The 24290-nt window shown below is 35.0% G+C and overlaps 1 protein-coding gene across 2 annotated transcripts in view; it reads left to right on the top strand.

Moving 5' to 3' along the window:
• Positions 1–24290, top strand: part of Scml2 (Scm polycomb group protein like 2) — a 151182-nt gene that overhangs the window by 57544 nt on the left and 69348 nt on the right. For both annotated transcript variants that reach the window (XM_063242730.1, XM_063242732.1), the window contains exons 2-5: positions 10035–10080; positions 12532–12594; positions 19093–19163; positions 19973–20207. In XM_063242730.1, the coding sequence (XP_063098800.1) occupies positions 10035–10080; positions 12532–12594; positions 19093–19163; positions 19973–20207 (415 nt within the window). The remainder of the gene's footprint in view (positions 1–10034; positions 10081–12531; positions 12595–19092; positions 19164–19972; positions 20208–24290) is intronic.

Genomic DNA, 24290 nt, shown 5'->3' with positions numbered 1-24290 from the left:
ATTAGCCTGTGACTGTGCTCTAAAACCTTAGGAATTTATAACTACAAACTGGGATTTGAGCAATCCTGTGTTTACCTGGGGTTTTTGGTAACATACTTGATAACCAAGTACATAGGTTTCACATAAATCACTTAAAGTTGCTGGTTAATTATTTTAACTTGTAGGTCATAATTTTTTAGGTCTCTGAAAAATTCTTAAAAATAGCTGTCTTCTTGGATTTACATTGACACAGAAAACTAGTTTATAATTTGTTCAGGTATATTTTACTAAAACATTATTAAAATTGTTCTTCTAGAGGAAACCTTTTCACCAGAAGGCTTGATTTGGTAAATCCCTACTACCAAAAAATGTTCTTTCAGTAATCACAGTTCAGAGATGCAATTTTGTTTTGAAAGGTAGTTGCAACATTCGTTTTTTTTCTGATTACTTTTATAGGTATGTAAGAAAAGAGACTTTTGACTATTATATTTATTGATTGACATGAATTGAGTAGATAATTGACAAGTCTTGAAATGGTGAATCATACCCAATTTAATAAATTACATACAGCTATACAATTAATAAATTACATAAATAGCTACATACATATTATACAATTAATACATACATATTATACAATTAATAAATTACATAGCTATACAAAGAAAAAATACATTTTTTCTTTCCCATATTAGAATAATCACCATAACTGGAAGCAATATTTAGTTAAAAGTTTCTTTTTTGTCAGAAATATTATAGCTATAATATATTTGAATTAACTCGTTACACATTTGCACTTCTGTATAAATGTAAGGTACCTTAAAATAATAAACCATTTTTGAGTCTAAACGAAAATCTTAAAGATGGTGTTTTATGCACTTAATTTTGACTTTTTTTGCATACTGACTGGATAATAAAGAAGGGTCTTTCTGCTTGTTGTTAAAGTCTGAAAATTCTTTATAACAAGATAGATTAAGAGAAAAAACTCTTCTACCTGTGCTATTTCAGTAATTTGTGCTCAATTATTTCTATGACTGCATCACTTATTTCAACATTTACTTTAGTTTTTATTTTCAAAAGAAAAAAGTAAAAATAACAATAAAATAGTTTCAAATCAGGCTAGTAGGTAGGTAACAATAATTAATATATTACATATTGTTATATTCATAGTAGTTGTTCAGAGTACAAGATATAAGCACGAAATACTGTCCCAAAAATATTAGCATGATTCTTTTCATTGAACTAAGAGGAACTAGCTATATAATTATCATTTAACTGTCATATATATATATATTTTCCTTTTGTCTTTCTTCCTTTCTCCTTTCTCCCACCACACTTTTTCTTTCCTTTTGAATAGTTTCTTCCCTAATCATAATATCTACTATAAATTTTGAATCTTGTTTACTCATTCAGTTTTTAGTACTAGTTAGCACAATGTTTACATATGTGAGTCTGATTTATTTTACTTATGAGTATGGTCTCAAGTTGCATCCATTTACCTATAAGTCTCAAGTTTATCCTTCTTTATGGCTGAGTAGTGTTCCATTATAGAAAAAAGCCATGTATTTTTTATCCATTCCTTGGTTGATGGACATTTGAGTTGTTTACAAGATTTATCTATTACAAATTGTGCTGCTATAAACATGGGTGTCTGTATAATGATGTGGTATGATTTTTTAATTCTGTGAAGAATGGAATCTCTAATTGTAGTTTTTATTAGAAATCTCCACACTGATATCCATAGTGGCTGCACCAATCTAAAAATCCCACGGAGAGTGGATTCCCCCCAGTCCCTCCAGAGGTGGTTATCGGTTGATTTCTTGATGGTAGTCATTCTTCTGAGGTGACATGGAATCTCAGTGTTGTTTCATCTCTTAAATGGTGATGTTAAACATTTTTTTCATATATTTATTTGCCATTTGTATTTCTTCATCTGAGAAATGTGTATTCTCCATTTTTCAGTTCTTTGTATCTTCTAGATTTAAGTTCTTTGAGGGTAACTGACTATAATTTTTCCTGTACAGTGGGTTGTTTTATCACTGTTAGTGATTTCTTTCATTGCACAAAAGCTTTTTAATAAGATGAGATTGCACATGATTCTTTGTAATATTTCCCATGTGATGTGGGTTATGTGCATTAAGTCTTTGTCTACCCCTGTGTCCTCAAGATTTCAACCTATTTTCTTTTCCATAAATTTAGTGTTTCTATTTTAATATTTAATCTTCAATAAGATTTTTTATCTTCTAATAAATAGATTTGATATTTTTATTTTAATATTTAATCTTCAATCCATTTTTGACTTCAGTGCACGGTGGTAGAACATGGATCTAGTTTTAGTCTTTGGCATGTGGAAAGCCAGTTTTTCCAGCACCATTTGTCAGACTATTTTTCTTCCAAAGAACATGTTTGGCTCCTTTGTCAAACATACAGTAGTTTAGTGTTTGGAGTTGCATCTGCATCTTCTATTCTGTTCCACAGATCCTCAAGTCTGGTTTTTTTTTTTTTTTTTTTTTTTTTTTTTTTTTTTTTTTTGTTTTGTTTTGTTTTTTTGCCAGTACCATGCTGATTTTATCACAGTAGTTTTCTAGTATAATTTCAGGTCAGACAGTGTGATGCTCGCTGCCTTGCCTTTGTTGTCCAGAGTTGCTTTTTCTATTTTAGGAATGTTTTCTTTAGTTCTGTAAAGTATGATAATGGTATTTTGATAGGGATTGCTTTAAGACTGTGTAACAGATTTGGGGATAGGACCATTTTCTCTATGTTGGTTCTTCTATTCAAGAGCAAGGGATATCGTTACATTTTCTGGTATCATCTTCAATCTCCTTTTTTCAGAGTACTGTAATTTTCAGTGTATAGATCTTTAAATTACTTTTTCAGATTCCTAAGTATTTCATTGTTCTGGATGTTATTGCATAGGGTGTGATTTCCCTTCTTTGTGTTTGTTGCTTGTATCCAGGAATGCTATTGATTTTTGAGTGTTGACTTCGTATCCCACTACACTACTGAATTTGGTTATTAAATGTATAAGTCTTTTGGTGAAATTTTTGGTACTCTTTGGTATTCTTCTATGTAGAGTATCATGTCATCTATAAATAATGATAATTTAACTTTTTCCCTTCCTATCCTTAATCTTTTTTATTTCTTTCTCTTGTATAATTGCTCTGGCTAAAGTTTCCAGAACTATATTGAATAGGAGAAGTGATAGTGGGCATTATTGTCATGTTCCTGATTTTAGAATGGAAGCTTTCAGTTTTTGGCCATTTAGTATGATGTTAGTTGTTGGTTTGTCATGGATGGCTTTTTTCAGATTAAGATAAAGACCATCTGTTCCAATTTTCTGTAAGATTTTTGTCATGCATGGGTGTTGGAATTTTTTAAATACTTTTTTGCCATCTACTGAGCTGATCATGGTATTTTTGTCTTCGATTCTGTTAGTATGTTGTATTACATTTATTGATCTGTATCCCTGGGAGGAATCCTACTTGACTACTTGATCATAGTATACAGCATTTACTTTAAAACACCAGTGTAGGTATATGTATGTATGTGTGTGTGTGTGTGTGTGTATATATATATATGATTTTAGTATTGAAATTACTTTTTTTCTTATTTTTTTGAGACAGGATCTCACTTTGTAGTACAGGTTGGCCTTGAACTCACTGTGTAGTCCAGGTAGCCTTGAACTTTTCTGGAGATCCTCCTGCCTCAGCCAGTGCTGGAATAACAGGCATGTACCACTATGCCCGATCTTGCCCTTGAATTTTCTTTGTTCTTATTTCTACCCTTGAAATTTCTTACACTAGTGATATACTCAAGGAGGTCTGAAGCATTTTTGCCATTATTTTTGTGAATAACTACTGTTACATGTTTTCCATTTTTTGTGTATGTGAATGTTGATTTAAAATGCATGTTTTTGTTCCACTTGTTAAGTAATTAGAACTTATGAACAAAATTCTGGTATAGCATAGGTTTGTAGGTGTTCCTCTCCTTGAAAAAAACACCTTTAAAAACCACCCATTTGTACCAGGCCTATCTTTTTGAAGCATCAAACATCCTACAAAGAGGACAAATTCACAGTGAAAAAATAAAAGTGTGGGAATGAAGATGTTGGAATGGAGGATTGCCTCAGGTCTCGTAACACTGACAAACTCATGTATAAATTAAGAACAGATTTTGATGCTGTAGGATCAGAGATGAACAATAACATCCAGAAGAAAACATTCTTAAAACTACAATATTGTGGTTTGTGTGGTTTAGATAAATTAGTATGTAGCATAGGAGATTTTATATTTATTCATTCAGCAAATATTTTGGGGGCCTTAACTATGTGACAGGCACTATTCTAGTTGTTATGAAGGATTCAAAAATGAACTAGACATGCTAATCCCCCCAAAGTGCTTGTTGACTAGCAGGGGTGATAAAACATGCGTATAGTTAAACACAGCAGAGATAGTTTTAGCCTAGTGCTTATACATTTATGGTCCTAAGTTCAAATCTAGTGGGGTGATCTTGGGCAGGTCTTTGATCTTTCCTGTTCTTAGCTTTCAAAAAGATATCAGTGGGCATTGACTAATAGTATTTTTCCTGCATATTTGTAATAGGCATTAGATAAGGAAAAATGTATATGATGGTTTTAGTAGATTAGCACACATTTACCAAGAACTCAGTAAGTGATAGCTCCTAATATATATTATCACAACTACCAAAGCATGTACAGTTAGTTGGAGCCTTGTCTTTTGGCATCTGCCAAACCTTGATTTGATCCATTTTTCTTTCACTATCACTTCATGCTCTTGAAGAATCAACAACTTGGAAAATGATAAAATACTGAATAAAGGAAGAAGGGAGTCATAGATGACTAATATTCAGAAATATTGTGGGTTTGTAATGCATTATTAAACTAGAAAGAAGAAAAAAATTACCTCATTTTAGAGGACAAATGAGTTTGATTTTTAAAATAGGTAATGTTTGAGGTAGTTATGAGGTATTCAGACTGGTGTTCATTTGATGAGATTGTAAATTTTGGAAAGAGGTTGGGATTAGATATGCTGTAAAGGGGTATTGAATTAGTCACAGAATAGAATTCTTGAGAAGAGACTAAGTGACTAGGAAAGATCAGTGGGTAGGACCGGAGGAAGTAGATACAAGAGAGGTAGGACAGCCAGGGAATATATGCCTGAGAGCAAGAGAAGAGAGATGTCTGAAATGAGGGCTGACTGTTTACAAATAGCTCCTGAAGTATCAAAGAATGAGGTCTGAAACACTGAAATGAAGTTTGGTGTTAAAAAGATAATTAGGGTCTTCAGAAGTAGTTTAAGGAGGATAGACAAGGTGGAGGTCAGGTTGCAGAATGTGAGGGTATCTCAGCAACTCTTTTGTCCATATTATATATGTTGTCATTGATGTACATTACTGTAACCATCGACATGAGGAAAAGGACAGTCAGTGTGGTAAATACTGCTATGTGTCAGCCTTAAATGCATTTCCACTTAGGGTTTTTCAACTTAGAGATTGATTTATCAGGACATCACTCCATTATAGAAGCATCTGTATATAATAGAGAATGATTTTATACTGGTAAAAATTCATATATTGTCTCCATTTTAGGTCAAATCCCCATAGAAGCACTTTACTCTTTTTCATAAAGTAGGTTTTAATATCTCTAATGTAAGATCCGGTGAATATTTCTCATAGTGAATGCTTAAGTTTCAACATTTTAGCTCTGTATGGGAAATGTGACTGCAAACTTACTGACCTAGGCACAAATTTGTTTTTTTAAAGCTTAACTTCTGAATTTCATTGATGCTGATAGTCTCTGTGGTTGAAATTCTATAATTGCATCCATTTTATAACATCTGACCCAACAGCCTAAAGTTGAAAAGATTCCTGAGAGATTTCTTGCTGTCAGATACACTTAGTTATGGTCCTTGTCAAAATGTTTACCTTTATTGGCAGTTGAGGTAGTGATTCATAATTAGAGACTCGGGGTATAACCTTATTTTAAAACCAAAAAAAGGAATAAAAACTGATAGGGGCCTGTAGAAGTGTCATATACCTGTGATGTCATCTCTTCCAGAGGTTCACAAGTTTAAGGCCAGTCTGAAAAATGTAAACAGATACTCTATCTCAGAATTTTAAAATGGGAATTGGAGAATGTGGCTCATTGGCAGAGCACCCATAGGTTTGATTCACAAATAGGATAGGAAAGGAGGGAGGGGAAGAAAGAGAGATAAAACTAAAAACTCCCGGAAAGCAAAAATAATAGAATGTTCCTGAAATTTTAGAAGAATACACCCCTTAATTTGCTAAATAGCCCTTTTATACTTTTTCTCTGTAAAGTTTTGTCTGTTAGAGGATGACAGTTTGAAGTTTAAACTACTTGGAATAGTTGTACATTACCTGGGGATTGAACCCAGGTAAATCATGTCTGATTATTATAAATGCATGGGTTTTTCAGACACAGGGTCTAGTTATATAGTCCAGGTTGGCCTCGAATTCATTAGGTAGTCCACGCTGGCTTCAAACTCATGATGATCCTCTTGCCTCAGCCTCCAAGTGCTGGGATTACAGGCATGTGCTGCCATGCCCAGCAGATGCAATTATTTATTACCACTCTGCCACTGAGCTATATCTCCAGTCCTCTTCTTATTTTTAATTTTAAGACAGTGTCTTAGTTACTTTTTACTCGTCACTGAGACAAAATACCTGAAGCCCAATTTGGGAAAGGAAAGGTTTATTTCTTACAGTTTTTTGGAGGTGTCAGTCCACACTCAGTTGGCTCCAAGGCAGGCGGGCATGGCTGGGCCGCAGTTCATGGCTGCAAACAACAAGCAGGAACCAGCAAAGAGCAAGACACACCTTCTTCCTGCCATTAAATTACATCCTGGCTCTACCCCTATGTGGATGGAGCACTGACACCATCAATCCAAGCACTAATCAACGAACGAATAACAAATGCACAATTCAAACCCCGGAGGCCTGTGGGCCACAGACATAAACCATGACAGACAGTGTGTTGTACAGTTGCCACAGGTGAGACTTGAATTTGTGATTTTTCCTGCCTCAGCCTCCCTCAGTTCTGGAAATACAGATGTGCATCACTGTGATGGGCTGAGTAATGTAGTTGTGCATTCTAAGACAGAATTCTTTGCATCAAAGTAAATTGGAGCTTATAGCTAGTATTACATCAGTGCCTACACTGAGAATTTACACATTTGCATATGCCAAATAAAAAAACTTGAAAGTAGGAATAATGGAGCGATCAGGAAGAAAAACAAATCTCCAATGATACATGTGGATTTCAAATGTTTGTAATGTTTTTCTATTTACATTTGGCAAATATAACTGAATTTTCATTTGGATTGATTTTCAGTCTTTCTGCTCAGCATTGTTCTCAGTGTTAATAGAAAATGTATAAAGGAAACAAATGGTCATGGTCATATTCACCTAGCATTGAAATGATCAGCATAGTAAAACATGGAAGCTTCATGACTCGAGAGGGAAAATATAAAGACTGTCTACTGTGTGACTTACCTCAAACTAAAGGAATCTTGAATCCTTCCTACCTTTATTTGGGGGTAACTATTTACTTTATCTCTTATTTTAGAGGCAGAGACACATAATAAGTAATTTGATTCCAAACCATTGGCTTTGAGGTTGACAATATTTACTTTGTGTTTAACTGTAACAAATTCTGTTCCTATAGAAATACTTGTTTTAGAGATGATTATAAAAATCTACTTTTAGCAATTTAAAAATGCTATTGTTTAAAATTAAATATCTAGATGTTGTGTTTAATTGGTCATTTAATGAGTGTAAAATATTCTCTAAGATGTGAGGTCTAAGACAGGGAGGTACAGTGGTACCTTGCTCAGTTCACAAACTCAGTGCTCTCCACAATTCTAGTTGCAAATTGAACTAAACAAGAACTGAATCAAATTTCCCCGTTAGGTCCACATTAGACCTAACATTGAATTTGATTTGATTCTCCTCCAACTCAGTTGGTGACCAGAATTATGGAAAGAATCAAGTTTGTGAACCAAATATAGGTAGCTCCTTAAGCCATGGTCTATGAGAAATCGTATAGGAAGGTGAGAGTCCAGAGGGAAATTGAACAATTAAAACATTTCTCAGTGGAAAAGGCTGGAGACTCTTCAGGTTCTACTTGAGCCTGAAATTTCCTTTCTTATTTCTTTACTCATTGCAATTGTTATCTATAAAGAACCAATTCAGGAACCATTTCCTGAGTGTCATCCATGTGGTATCAACTACATAGCTGAGACAGGAGAGTCGCAAGTTCAAGGCTAGGCTGGGTAACTTAGCGGGACCCTGTCTCAAAATAAAAATGGGCTAGCAAACCTGAGGCCCTGGATTCAATCCATAGTACCGGAAAATAAGTAAATAAATAGTCTACTTCTTCTGTAAAGCTTTCTTTTATATTCGCAGTTAATTGTACTTTATACTTCTCCCACAGAGTACAACTTTTACATCTCATAAATACTACAGTTTGTTTTAATAATTTTTATTAATAATTCTTCCAGAGTTCAAGCTATTTTGTAGTAGGTTGTATAACTTTTATGCATATAGCACCAAGCATGTCACAAGAATTTTTATAAATGTTAAGTAAAAATGGCTAAATCATATCTGGAAACATGCTAGTAATGAAACAAGAAAGCCTTCAAGGAGGAGGCTGTATTTATGTAGGCTTTAAAATACGGGTAATATTTTGAGAATCAAGAGAAGGAGGGAATATCCCATGTAATAGAACAATATGATAGATAATTAAAACAGTCCTTTTGGGCCACGAGTGTCAAGTGGCTTTGAATTCATAGAGTATGCCCTACAGAAAGTTTTTTGCTTAAAAAGTCACTGTTGAAGGAGGTAGATGATTTGGGAAGAAAACAGCTCATATCAGACCCGATACCATGTATCAGCTAGGTTGTAGTAAGAAAAAGACACTGGGGGCAAAACAAGTTAGGCAGCTATGGTAATATTCCAAGTGGAAGCTAACAAAGGTATGAATCATTGAGTGACAGGGAAAAGGAAAATGAGATAACATGTTGACCACTGACTGAAAATGAGTGACAGAACAACATACCTGGGCTTTAATGTCAACCACCTGGAAGAGTAGTATTTTTAGTAAGAGAAAGATGTTAGAAGAAATAGGTTTTGAGGAGGTGAGGCTTGAGTGTAAGGTTCCTGTATCCAAGCTACAGAAGGTTCTCTGGATGACTTTACAAACATTGTCTTCATAGGCTTCCTTTAAATACCCAATTACATTCAGGAATAAACATCATTATGTTCATACCGCCTGTACACACAGTTATGGGGGAGGGGTAGGTGGATTTTTGATTTTTACTAGGTTTTACCATGTGCATAACCTCTATTATTTGCATATTTCTGACTAAATTGATCCCTTGGAGTGAAGAAACATATAGTTTTAATGAAACAATGGTCTTAATATTATAACTTTGTTGTAAATGCCCTGACAAATTAAGGGCATGTAGGAAAAGTTCCAGTTAATGAATAGTGATGCAAAATACACAGGCCTTCTAAACAAGTAATTCTTGTTAGAAGACTTGACTATTGGATTTCTTAGAAGTTTCACCAGTACAGTCTTGATTCTTCCATGTCTCAGCAACATAACATGGTAGAAATGAGCTTCTGGGATAGGCCTCGCTTTGAATACCAACTCCGCCAACCCACCATCTGTTCTGTTTTGTTCACCGAATGTTTAAAAAATGAAATATAATTCACATACCATAAAATTCACCTTTTATAAGTGTGCAGTTCAGTGGTTTTTAGTAAATGCACAAGATTGCACAAACATCACCACTAATATTGGAACATTTTCAGCACTACATAGAAGAAACATATCCATAGCCATGTCCATTTCAATTATTCCCCATTCCTTCTTCTGTCAATCAACTACTGATCTACTAATCTTATCATTTTTATTCAAAGGAAAGAGACTGAAATATTCTAATTCATAATGTTATTACCCTTTATAAGTTCATTATGCAAAAGGAATCATTAACTGTCTTTTGTTCTTACAGGAAGAAATACAAAACCAGGATAAAATGGGACAAACAGCAAATGAAGGTAAGATTTACTTGTTTAAAAATAGCAACATTTTTATTTATTTGTTTGGAATAGATAACAGGACACATTGAATTTTTGAAGTAAAATCTTTTTGGACTGAAGATGTGGCTATGTAGTAGAGTTCTTCCTTAGCATGCTCAGGGCCCTGGATTTGAGCCCCAGTACTGAAAAAAAGGTGTGAAATAAAGCCTTCTAAAAATAGAAGTTAGATGCTTAGAATTACAATTTTAGAATTAAATAGCTATTAGAAATTGTTACGTTTTTCTGTCTTAGCTTCATAAGTTAAAACTGAAAGTCAAGGATGTTAAGTGAACAGGTCATACAATAATGTGTGAAAAACATTATAATCCATGAAGACAAAAAAAGCATTTTGGTAACTATTGTTGGTTTTGTAAGGTTTTGAAGTCATGTATCATACTGATTCATTTTTATTGGTTTTCTTCTGTTTTATTTTCCTTGGTTTTATCATTTTTCAAATAAAATAAACTACAATAAAATGATTATAATATAGATCTAACTTTAGTATGAGTGATTTAAAAATGCCTCATTCTGTCTTGCTGTAGTGAGAAATCTGTTTATTGTTGCATGGATGTGTCACATTCATTTTCATTTGGCTTTGTGTTGCATTTTCCTCTTCATTACACATTTTTTGTTTATTTACCTTCTTAAACCTTATTTCTCTTTCAAGTCTTGTATCTTTCATGATTTTTCCTCTGGTTAAATGCTAAGCACTAAGTGCTATCTTCTAATTTTATTAAATACATTAGTTTATTGTAGGCTCTATAACTAGATGATTAGTTTTCCTAGATCAGGAGCTGTGCCTTTACAATTTCTCTTTCTTTCCACTTTGAAAATCTCATTGTATAACTAATAAATGTGTGGGTTTTTTGGAAAGTGATACAAGTCAAGTAGTTTAAATAAGAAGTAGCCCATGCGTATGTTCCTCTCAAGAGTTCATAGAACTTGGAAGAGTCCCTCAGCCATAACCACTAAGTAGATCTATTACCTTGAGAGATATCATTCTTAGGTCCTTTTAAAGAAGCTTATTAGTTGACAATGACAGCATCCATAAAGCTAAAACAAGATGGTTAGAAACATATCAGGTATGTTTGAATCCATGATTTCATAATAATATTTTAGAAGCCCACAATAAAACCTATTGTTCATCTGTGGAAAATGCTAGAGATTAACTCACTTTGAAAACTAGACTATGAAAGAAAACAATTGTGTTAATGGTAGTTCATGTGTGATCTGTAGCTCAGGGTAACTGAATGATCAAGGAAAGGAAATTTTTTCTGTGGAAGTTTTCTGGGTAGTAAAGTATGAATGATAGAATACCTACATTTTACAACCACCAATGAAATACGGATCTAGGCAATAGTTATCCGCGGCCATGCACGCCACAAAGAGACAGGTAGTTATATCTTAGAAATCTCCTGTGATAACTATACCCCACCAATGACGCCATTTTTTTTTCTTCCCTCACCCTCAAAGACAAACTTTGAATCTAATTAAACTGTTCTGGTAAGAGGTGTGTGGGGATTGCTTTTGTGGATTGAAATACTAATGTCAATTTAGACAAAATCTGAAGACCAGAAGAACCCAACACTATGAAAAATGAGTCAGCAAAATCCAGATTGGAAAACTTTGTGAAGTATCAGCCAACTGGTATTGTCAGCAATACAATTACAAAGAACAGAAAAAAAGGAAGAGGAGTCTATATAGCAAAAGATATTTAAGAGACGTATCAAGACATACTATTTGAGTTCTGGTTCAGACATACATACTTAAGACAATTGATGAAATATAAACACTGACTTGTTACTCAATGATATTAAGGAATTAGAATTAATTTTCAGGTGTAATAACAGCATTATCCTTAAGTTTTTAAAAACAAGTCCTTTTAAAGATATTTACTGTAATATATGTAGATAAAATTATATGTCTCAGATTAGTTGTGCTCCCATGGGTCTAGTTTGAGTTCTGTAGCTTGCCACAGAGGAAAAACTGCTTAATTAATTGAATTACATTGTATTCTGGTTTCTTTGTTAAGTGTTCAAGACTACCAGCATCCATTTTACTTCTAGGGCATGTTAATTTCAGCATTGTAAGGATCAGCTCATTTTGATTTATCAATGTATTCATTTAACAAATGCTTATGAGTGTTCTGTATGCCAGGTTCTATTCTAGGAACTAAGGATACTGCAGACAAAAATAAATACTGACCCTTATGAAACTTGCATTTGATTAGAGTGAAATACACTGTATACAATAGAAATGAACAAATTATAAAGTACAGTGTATGTTAGAAAGTATTTCAGACATATGTGGAAGATGAAGATATTGATCATAAAATTAAAACTGACCCATTAAAATAGTTTTAGTTTGTATTTTTTACTTTTTAAACTATTAGTGTGACTTTGTGGTACAACTGTTTTCTTTTTTTGTTAGATCCAATGGATGTCAAGAAAGAGACTCAAGAGAAAACTCATTCAACCACATCTGCGAAAAGTGGTAAAATCTTTTTTCCCTCAATGCTAAGATGAGCTCATATTACTTTGATTTTGAAATTTTTCCTATAATTTTAGTTAGAGATAAATTGATAATTATATTTCAGCGCAATTTTGTCAAATCCTAGATACTGCATTAATAATTGCCATTTGTTATCACGTTGGAATAATTGGTTATTACTGAAGCCCACCCTTTTTAAACATTATTCATTGTGAAAGTTCTCTTTTTTATGATTCAGAGGCAGCTCATTTGTTAAACAGCTTAGGTAATGGGGCATCTGACAGACCTGTTCTAAAATCATGGCTTCCTTACTTGCAAAAAGACCTTGGGCAGATTTATTCAATGTCTCTTAGCTTCTTTTCCTTTTTTGTAGAACGGGAATAATCATAGTTCTTACCTCGTGAGATTACTTCAACTACATAAAAAATGATTGTGAATCTCATAATATAATGCCTAATTAGGTAGTAAATACTCAGCAGATACTAACCTTACTTATTAATCTTGAGTTATTTCATATTCTGAGTAACTTGTTTTAAACAGCATGTGTCTTAAAATTGCATCAGAGGAACTCAAGAGATTGAATCTGACACACTGGGCCTGCTGCTCCTAAGGAAACTGAGAAAATAGGTTATATGCATACAAAAAGCTGAATAAAAATACTTTAGTAGGCTATGGTTTTATGATAACTTTCCAGGCAAACTTTTTGTCCATTGTCTTTCTGTTGTACCTGCCCTGCCAGCTTTGATCCTGGAGTTTACCCCATGGCTTTCTATTCCTGTCTGAAGATTACCTGTAGAAGTTATCTCCCATGGAATCATTGTTTCTCACTGTAGTTGGATCCTCAGTGCTCTGTTTTTCATTGTCCTTATTATTATTCAAAGCCTTTTTTCAAGCCCCTCAAACTCTCCAGTGAAATGGAGACCATTGTGTTTGAATGTTAACTTACCTCCTGTTTTTTTAAATACAGCTGAAATAATTCACATGCCACATAGTTTATTTACTTCATACTATGGTTTATTCATTACAATTCAGTTGTTTTCAGTATGTTTAGAGTTGGGTAACCGTCACTACCATCAATTTGAGAACATTTTCACCACCCAAAAAGAAGCCATATCACCATTAGCAATTACTTCCCATTTCCCCTGAACACATTCCCTTTTCCTAGGAAAACATTCTGCCTCTGTAGGCCAAGTGATACTGCTCTTTGTTTCTGTAGGTTTGCTATTCTATCTCCATAGGTTTGCTATTCTCATTTCATATAAATGAGCTTAAAAATATATTTTTAAAAGTTGAAAGTAGGAACTTTTCAAATTTCTCAAATTTCTGATTAAAAAATTCTTAATTGAACTGACAGACAACTACAGATATTTGTCAGCTCCTAGACGATAACGTCTCATGTTAGGAATAATGAGTGATGGCTGGAAGGTAAGCTCCAAGAGAGACACTGGGTTTTGTCTATTTTATTAATTGATGGAGCCCTGTTACCTAGAACAGTGGTGTGTGGTTGTGACCCACTATGGGAATTCAGTGATAAACAAGACAAACATGATTCCTGCCCTTTTTGAGCTTATGGGATAAACAAATGCTATTACATTTGGGATAAATATTGTGAAGTAGTAATTGCTGATCATTCAGCTGAGAAGCTTCTACCACTGGATATTTTGCCTTCACATAATTTGGGAATCCAAGGCTAGAACTAATGAAAGACACCAAGATTTTCATTTATATACTCTAGAGATCAGTGGGGCTTATATAGATTATATTCAATATGCCAAAAGGTATTGGAGCTTATGCTTAGGTTACAATGGAGTAGAAGTCAAATAAGGACAACCATGGGTATGTTCACATAATAATCAGATCATAAGGTTATGTATATGAAGAAAACTATTAGTTCCAGACATTTTTAATTTTAACATTCTGACATGATATCTTTCTAGTTGTGTGCACCCCCCCCCCCCTTTTTTTGTATAGGAGATTGAACTCACGACCTTGTACTTGCCAGGCAGGCACTTATACTACTGAGCTAAATCCCTGGACCTTTCCCAAGCATTTTTAAGAAAAAAATGAACCCCAGCTCACCCCCACTTTCTTAACTTTTAATAAAACAAGATGCAGAGGCAGACAGGAATCTCAAGCTTAGTAAATATTCTCTGTTTTTGGCTCCTGGTTGGGAATTCCAGCTGTATTGTTCATGTGGATACGACAAATCTAAATTAGTAGCCAGCATCCATGTGTGTCTCTACTGTGTTATTGACAGGGTCTCAGCATACAGACAGCCAGTATGAACAGTTTTATTGAAGCAGTCTAAATTTTTTTTCATATTAAAGAGACAAATTAAGGCTCCAAATCATAAATGATACATATGATCACCAGCTAGCAATATGATAGAAAATGATTCTATTGCAGTATACCAGTATAAAGCTTTTGGTAGTGTAAGTTCTAGCTCATAGAAGTGTAAATGTTGATAGAGGAGGACAAATTTGTTAAGTATTTTCCATTGTCCCTGAAATAATTTACAAAGGTTATTGGCTTATAAAAGAATGTTCTTGGGGCTGGGGATTTAGCTCAGTGGCATAAACACCTGCCATGCAAGCATGCAGTCCTGAGTTCAATCCCTGGTACTAAAAAAAAAAAAAAAAAAAGAATGTTCTTTGGGGTATTCAGTACATGTGAGATTTTAGTTTTCTAGCCACTATTTTCTTTCCTTTTTTTTTTGTCGTCTTTTTATTGGTACCAGGGATCGAACTCAGGATTGCCTGCTTGCAAGGCAGGCACTTATGCTGTTGAGCTAAACCCCCAGCCCCCAAGCCACTATTTTCAATTTACACTTTTCTGCCTGGGGTGTCAGATACTTTATGACATACTCCTCAAAATTTCCCCCATTAATTTTTCTTTTCTTTTTTTTTTTTGGCTCTAGTGATTGAACCCAGGGAAACTTCCAGCGATCTATATCTCTAGCCTTGTTTGTGTGTGTGTGTGTGTGTGTGAATGTATGTGTGTGTATTTGTTTTGAGACAGTGTCTTGCTAAGTTGCTTAGGAACTCAGATATGGAATCTTCCCACCTCAGCCTTCTGAGTAGCCAGGATTGCATGTGTGTGCCACTGTGCCTAGCTGTTTTGTTCTTTTGTAATGTTCTCCTGGATCAGTGATGGTGAACTTTCTAGAGCTTTTAGTGATACAATTAGCCCATTGTGGCACATGTGCCGTAGGCTTGCCTCCACTGTCCTAGATCATATGGTAATAGTTTCAGTTGAAATTTTGTCCCTGATTGAAGAGTTTAGGAGACCACTGAAACATCTGTTCTGTTTTATTTTGGAGCCATAGATTTCTGTTTTCACTTTTGAGAAAGCTACTAGGTTCACAAATTTAGACACAATTATGATATTTAGTTTTATAATACACCATTTATTAAGTGATTTACTTATGTAGTACATTTAACCCTCAAAATACCTAGTGCCATATATATTACTGTCCTTGTTTTATGAATGAAAGTGAAGTGATTTTTTGGAGTCACATAACTTTTGCAACTCTGACTCCAAATTCCATATGCTTTTTTTTTTTTTTTTGTCTTTTTCCTTTTTATCGGTACCAGGGATCGAACTCATGACTGCTTGCTTTCAAGGCAGGTGCTTATGCCGCTGAGCTAAACCCCCAGCCCCAGTGCTATGACTTTCAACAGTCTGGTAATGCTGACTCACATCATCTGGATATGCACCCAGACATGTATTATTAAGTTTATAATTCAGTGTTTAAAAAGTATAGACTGTTACATATGACATGCTTAATACCACATATATTATGTACACATGTAATGTGTATATTATGCACACATATGTAATGGTAGTGTACTACAGTTGTCTCACACTAACTTGGGAGAACCTATTATGCATATCACTTTCTCTGTAGTTGAAAACTTTACCTTGGCTCCTCATAATCAGCCATTACACTATAGAAAGCCATACTACCAGTTAGGCTTTTTGATGTTTTTTTGTTTGTTTTTGTGGTACCGGGGATCAAACTCATGACCTCTCACTTCCCAGGCAGGCACTTTTTGATGTATTTTTATAAAGCTGGTTGTTAAACATTTATCAACATTTGTGTGTGTGTGTGTGTGTGTGTGTGTGTGTGTGTGTGTGTGTGAGAGAGAGAGAGAGAGAGAGAGAGAGAGAGAATATCCTTTGAAGAATACATTATTTTCCCATTTCTCCTTATCTGGCATACATTTATTCTAAAACCTCCAGTTAATCCTTGAAACCATTATATCATATATATATATATATATATATATATATATATAATGATATATGTATAATAAAGCTTACTTATCTATGATAAAGCTTAATTTATAAATTAATCATAGTCCCCATTACATTGCTTTGAAGCCTTATAATGTTTCCATTCATTAGTTGGAATGGTTTTACCCTGGTTTGTTTGATTATATTATCTGCAATAGTATGAACAGCTATTTTGAAGAAAACTAAGACATTAGGATAGCCAGTGCTGATTTAATATCATCTTACTCTGAAGTCCTACTATGCTTTTGTTCTTCTGTTTCCTTTGGTTCTATCATGTTATATCTTATTGCATATTATTATGTGTGATGGTATAAACAAATTTGCTATGGAAAATGAGATAATATAGTAGCCGTTGTTCGTTCTCTGTTACTTGGTTCTGAAAGCCCTGTAATGCTTTCATTCTCTTGAATGGTTTTATACTGTTTTGTTATGTTTGATACTATCATATATGAAGTTATGCTCAACTATTTCAAAGAAAGAGACATTATGGTAGTTACTGTTAATTATGGGTAGTCTTGTGGTAAAATGCTGAGTTGCTTGCATTGTTCTGATCTGATCTGCTTTGTTATGTCCTCTTTGGTCTTAATCTCTTTAAAGTAAAAAACTAAATTAGTCATAGTATTAACAAATATAATTTACAGTAGATCTTAGCAACAGCAACGTGACTTTTTTTCATTCCATACAAAGTTGATAGCTTTAACCATTTCACTTTTTTTTTGATGGTACTGGGGATTGAAGTCACTACCTCCTGCTTGCTGAACTCACAACCTCATGCTTGCCAGGCAGGCACTTATGCCACTGAGCTAAATCCCCAGCCCCTTTTCACTTAAAGAAGTAGCACTTATGGCTTCTATTTTGGATGTCTATATTGCTAGCATCATTACTCTTGCACTTTGGGGGCCATTATTAAGTAAAATAAGAGTTATTTGAACCCAAGCATGTTTAATACCTCAGCAGTTTATCTCATAACTGAGATAGCAACAAAGTGACTAATAGGTAGGTAGTGTACACAGAATGGATGAGGGGATGATTAATGCCCTGAGTTGGATGGAGTGAGACAGATTTCATCAAGCTACTCAGAAACTCCATGCAATTTAAAACTTTTGGACTGTTTATCTATGGAATTTTTCACTTAATGATTTTGGACTACAGGTGATCATAGATAACTGATACTGTGGATTGAGGGGGCTAGGGATAAAGGGAGACTACTGAATATATGAAGCTGGTAATACAGATTCTTCCAGGAAGGGGAACTATCAAACACAATGTATTTATAAGGAGAAAATTAACAAGAGTACAGAAAAACTTTCTGTTGATAAGAATTAAGTTTTTAGGGGATGGGGATTTAGCTCAAGTTGGAAGCCCTGGGTTCGGTCCTTAGCACCAAAACCTGGAAAAAATCATTTAAGTTTTTAGTGTGATGGCAGTCTTCAACTGAATTGAAGTGTTAAAGCAAAGCAAATTTTACACGGTTTTCTGATCTCATCTAGCATTATATGAAAAAGGACAGGAAGAGTAGATCATTGAAAGAATGCATTTCGATGAGTGTATTAACAGTGAGTTTATGGTTTGTTCTACCATCATGATCTTGTCACTCTGTATGGCGAACTAATAGTTCATTGAGAAATTACTTGGTTCTTAGATTTTTTTTCCCACAAAATATCCAAGGGGTAAAATCTTATTAGACCAGATATCTGAACACTTCCACTTTAATAGGATGAAATTATGCACACACATTACTTGAATAAATTTATATTAGAGACAGGTAAATAGTGTTGTTACTTTATAAAAAATCATTTGCTTCTATTACCTACATTTTTAGCATTACTCTATTTTGTCTTCAGTATGTTGAGGGGATCTGGGTTTTAATTTATATCAGAGCCATTATTTTTCATAAAGTTGGCCTATTTTTTATTTCCATGCTATTGATCAAATGGAGATTAAGAAGTTTCAGTCTTCTCTTTAGAAAGTATTTTTTTTTTAAATGTATGGAACTAAAACCCACGTTATGACTGGACAAGATGGTTGCATGCCTGTAATCGCAGCACTTGGAAAGTTGAGGCATGAGAATCACTGTGAGTTTTAAGGCCAGCCTGAACTGCATAGCAAGACCATGTCTCTTCTCTTGCAAATACAGCAACAACAAAACCTCACTATATTCTGAAATGTAATATATATGTTTTATGTACGTGTGTTTTTTTCCAGATGATTTTGATTGGGACATATATTTGAAAGAGACTGGCTCTCAAAGTGCTCCTCCAGAGTGCTTCAGACAGGTATGCCAAAATTCTGTATGATGATATAAATGATATGCTTGTTGAAGGGTGTCCTATTGTTAGGTTCTGGTGGTATGAGGACAAACTAAGTTTGTGGTCATGTAACTTGGAAGCCAGATGGTCTCTTTGCATTCACTCATTAAGAATTTACTCTGTGTTTGGTATACTAAGCCCTTAGAATTGCCCATCTAGGGAAAAAGGCATGTAAGTAAATAATTATGACAAGTGTCATAACTCTGTAGTAGGGCAAGGGAATCTCATAGTGATATTTGAGATGGTAGGAATGAGGAGAAGGATGTTCCAAGCAGAGAGAACATCTGAAAACAAAGCAGATGGATTTGAAAGAATCTGAGTAGTGAGGGATGGCTTGGGTTAGCTGGAACACAAAGCTTTGAGGTGATAGTGTGGGAATAATATTAAAGGTGTGGGGTGTTTAAACTGTGCTCAGGAACTGGACTTTATCATAGCGTTAAAGTGCTAGGTGGCTTATTTCAAGGAAAATGGCCTAATTAAATTAATACTTTAGGAAGCCACTTAAGGGTGAATTTTAAAAGCTGTAGTAGGTTGCTTGGATGTGGGCAGATGAATGATAGTAACTATGTGTCCTGTTTCTAATGTGCTCTCTCTCAAGTCAAGGAGAGAGTTTGGAGATCTTTTCATTGACCGTTAAAGCTCTGACCTCATTTACCATCTGTTGTAACTTGTATTATTAACATTTTAAATGTTTCCACAGTAGTCTGATAATTGACCAACTTTTTCCCCTTAGAGTTGATGTATTTTATTTTAACAAAATTTTATTTATTATATAGTCTAAGATTCCTCCTGCTAACGACTTCAAAATTGGCATGAAATTGGAAGTTCGTGACCCTCGCAATAATACTTCAGTGTGTATTGCCACAGTTGTTGGAATTTCTGGGGCCAGATTACATTTACGGCTGGATGGTAGTGACAGTAATAACGATTTTTGGAAGCTTGTTGATTCTTCAGACATACAGCCTGTTGGATCATGTGCAAAGAGAGGAAACTTACTTCAGCCTCCACTGGGTAAGCATAAACAGTTTCTAAAATAACATTCTTATTAATGTGCCATTTAGTAGAAATAGTTTTACATGGTCTTTCAGAATTGTTAGGCATGCTTGCAAGTAGATGTTTAGGTGGTTAATGTATGGTAAAGGGTCTCATTTCAAGGCATATCTCATGCTAAGTCTTCAAGTTTGAAGTGCCAAAGAAGCTTTCTTAGATTTCACATGCAGATTCAGAAACCTTTTTAGGAAAGTCTTTTGTAGCATTCAATGAGTTACAATCTCCTCTTGATATTTTCTAGTGAGCCATTTAGCAGTTTCGGTATCAGGATAAGCATAGAGAAAGGTATGATTCTGTATTCAGTTGCAAGTTTCAAACATGGAAATATTATTACACCTGCAGTCAAAAGAAATCAGAGTTACAGGGATAGGAGTCATACCCTTAGATCTTAGAGCTCCAAATCCTAACTATTAACTCACCTTTAGGGGAACTTACCTTTACTTCTTTAAAAAGAAGGAAAGCATGAAACTTGTAGCAAAAGATTTAAGGGGTAGCATATGTAGCACTCAGTTTTGGCCCACATTTTAAAAGGGTATGATTCTTATTTTGAGGCGAGGCAAAGTCTTTCTTTTGTTTCATTTTGTTTTTTGAGATATGATCTCACTGAGGAGGCTGGCCTTGAACTTCTTTTATGTAGCCCAGTCTGGTCTCGGATTCATGGTAGTCCTCCTGCCTCAGTTTCCCCAGTGCTGGGATTATAGGCATGTGCAGCCACACCTAGCTAGTTTTTTTTTAAATTTAAGTATTTTGTAATCCTCTGTAGAATATAAGTGATTTAAATTATTTGATTTCTATTTTGAGTAATAGTTGTTGGTTTTTAGCTGTTGTTTGCTTCCTCTTCTTCATCCATTTTTATGGTAGTGGGGATTGAACCCAGGACTTTCACACTGAACTACAGTTGCCCATGTGGGGCTCAATTTTGGGACCCTCCTGCTTGCCTTAGTGATCCCCAGGGGATTACAGCATACGATACTATGCCTGGCTTATTCTTTTTTATATGCTGAAAATAAAACCTGTTATAAAGTACAGTGAGAGAATAGATAACTTTATCTCCTGTACAAAATTCCCCAAGAACCAAAAATTTAAAATACTAAAAATAACCACTGTTTAGCAATAGCTTTTCATACTGTCCTTGTTTTAATTGCTAATTATAATTAGTTTAAGGGCTAAGGAATATAAACTGCTACAGCATGTGTTCAGCATGTACAAGGTTCTGTATTCAATCCTCACAACCAAAAAAAAAAAAACTAGTTTGAACATTTTTGGTGGTTACTTTTAGACAGGGTCTCATAATTTAGTTCAGGCTGTCCTTGAATACCTTATGTAGCCCAGGCTGGCCTTGAACTCACAGACATCCTCCTGGCTCACCTTCCTGACTTCTGGGATTACAGGGGCCTGCCACCACACATAGAAGTTTAAAGTATTTTTTAAAATTAGCCAGAGATATGTATTCCAAGAAGGTAGCTTATACCATGTATGCTTTTTAACTTTTTGCCACCTTTCTTCATAATCATTCACATTTGTTATTTATAATATTTTAAAAATCATTCTGAGTTCTTTGTGGATAAGACAGGAGTCAAGAAAAAGGCATAAGTAACAGAATTATTGTTATGCATTGTTCTACAGGTAATGTTGAAGATACTTAATAAGTTGTGGAAAATGTTCATTAGATACCAATAATGTTAAAAATCCACCCTTTATATTTTTTTTCCCTAGGAAATAATATTTGCCTGGTTAGATTAAGGGAATTTGAGTATAGATTACTAGAACATGACTTTCAGTATTAACTTTTACGTATTTTATACTACTGATGGATGGGTCTGTTATCAGTGACTCATATGCTTCCCTATCTTTTTGAGGGGTTGAGGGGGTACTGGGAATTGAACTCAGTGCCTCATACATAGCAAGCATTTTACCAGTAAGCTGTGCCCCCAGTCTGTGTTTAACATTTTGTTTTTAAGAGAGGATCTTGCTAAGTTTCCTATCCTGGCTTCAAACCTGAAGTCTTTTGGCCTCAGCCTCCCAAGTTGGTGGGATTACAGGCATACACCACCACACCTGGCTACCTCCATATCGTATTGCAAGTACCCATCAATAGTGCATACCAGCTTCTTTCCAGTTCTGGCATTAAGCCAGGCAGGTGTTGCATGAAACCGGTTGCCTCCAGTAAACAGTAAAACTTGCTGTTGCAGTCAGGGATTTGCAAAGAAAATGATTACATACAGGACACATAATTTTAGTGTTACTGTGTTATGGTCACACAAGAAGTTAAATACAAAGACAATACAGGAAATCTGTCCACACATTAAAGACTTAGGAAATCCAGCTGAGAGCCTCAGTCCTACGGCAATAATTCTGCATGAGTTCTGCTGAAGACCTAGAAGTCCATGGCAGCGCCTCCCATGAGCCCAGCTGCAGGCCTAGATCCTGCAACAATGACTTAAGCAAGTCTATTTCATGTATCTGTGCTGGGAAGGCCCAAAGGTCAGTAATGGAAGCCAGAAAGTCTATGCCAGTAGGATGAAGGCTATGTGCCAGTAGGTTGAAGATTCTTCACTGGAGCCAGGAAACAATAGTCAAAGTAAGGACCAGGGCTCCCCTGAAAAGTACAACAGCCATCCTCAGTGGCAATTGAGGTCCTTAGCTCCTTTGACAATGAGAACACTGAGTTCATATCAGGAAACTAGTGTGACAAGCTTCTCCAGGAGATTGAACAGTACACATCTTCCCCTCTGGAGCCAGGAAGCGATGCTCAAAGTAAGGACCAGAGCTCCCCCAAAGTGAACTGCTGCCATCCTCAGTGACAAGATCCCAAGCTCCTTTGAAGATAAGAACAGCAAATTCATATCAGGAAAGAAGCTCAGTAAGCTCTTTCAGGAGAACCCACAGCAGTAGGAGAACCAACAGCACCAAACAACAGTGCTGCTCTTCTCTCTAGGTCTCCTTTTTATGATAGCAGCAGTCCTCAGTTGGACCATCTATACTCAACACCACACTGATGTTAAGTTGATGATCAGTTTTTAAGCCACCATACTAGCCAGACATCTGCGTTCTGCATAACATACTGAGTGCTATAATAAGAGGAGATGAGAACTCGAGAAAAAACAGGTTTTGTGTATTTTGGTAACTTCTGATATAAATTTGTTTTGTTTTGGTTTGGTCTGGTTTTTTGTTTTTTTGGTACTGGGGATTGAACTCATGACCTTCCACTTACCATGCAATTACTTATGCTGCTGAGCTAAATCCCCGATCTGATACAGATTTTAAGATTATATTTAGTTTGTGATTACTAATGTGAGAGAATTCTTTTTGTCTAACATTTTATGAAAAAATGTCAAAAAGCAATAAAGATGAAAGAATTTTATAGTGAATACCTGTGTACCTATTACTGTACCTAGATAATACCATTGTCATTTACCCATCTGTTTGTCCTTCTATTGACTTATCAACCTATCTTATTTTTAATGCATTTCAGAATAAGTTATTGATTCTAGTACATTTTTCTTAAATATTTGAACATGTGTATCATTAATTAGAATAGTCTTTTTGTTTTGACACAAAACTTATATATAATAAAATGCACTGTTGTATATGCACATTTGCCGAGTTTGACAGAAAATTGTATTTCTGAAGAAAGGAAAAGAAAAGGAAGCTAGGCAACCTGAGGAAAAGGGAGCTAGAAGTCTTCTGCAACCTTTGTATATGCTTGTGTGCTTGTTGTTGATAGATTCGAAGCTTTCCTGGGCTCTGGCTTGGGTCACCCTTAGTGACCCAAAGTATGGACTTTCCATATGGTGTATGCCTTTATGGACTTTCCCCAAAGTATATTTGTTTGTTGGTAAGCCTAGCCAGTGGCTTCTCTTAAATATGTCTTCCTAGATCTGCTAGCATTGTTGCCACATAGTATAGTGGGGATAGTATCGAGAAGAAGCTAGATCGGCTTCTCCTGCCCATGTCCCAAGTTCTTAGATGAGAAAATAATTCTCTGGACAATAGTAGTTAATGAAACGTACTTCTTTATGCCAACTTGTTATGAAATCATGG

Source organism: Cavia porcellus, unplaced genomic scaffold (genome assembly GCF_034190915.1).
Source record: "Cavia porcellus strain 051 isolate PalLab524CR breed Dunkin Hartley unplaced genomic scaffold, mCavPor4.1 scaffold_33, whole genome shotgun sequence".
NCBI lineage: Eukaryota > Metazoa > Chordata > Mammalia > Rodentia > Caviidae > Cavia > Cavia porcellus.
This window is presented reverse-complemented; position numbering and strand designations above follow the sequence as displayed.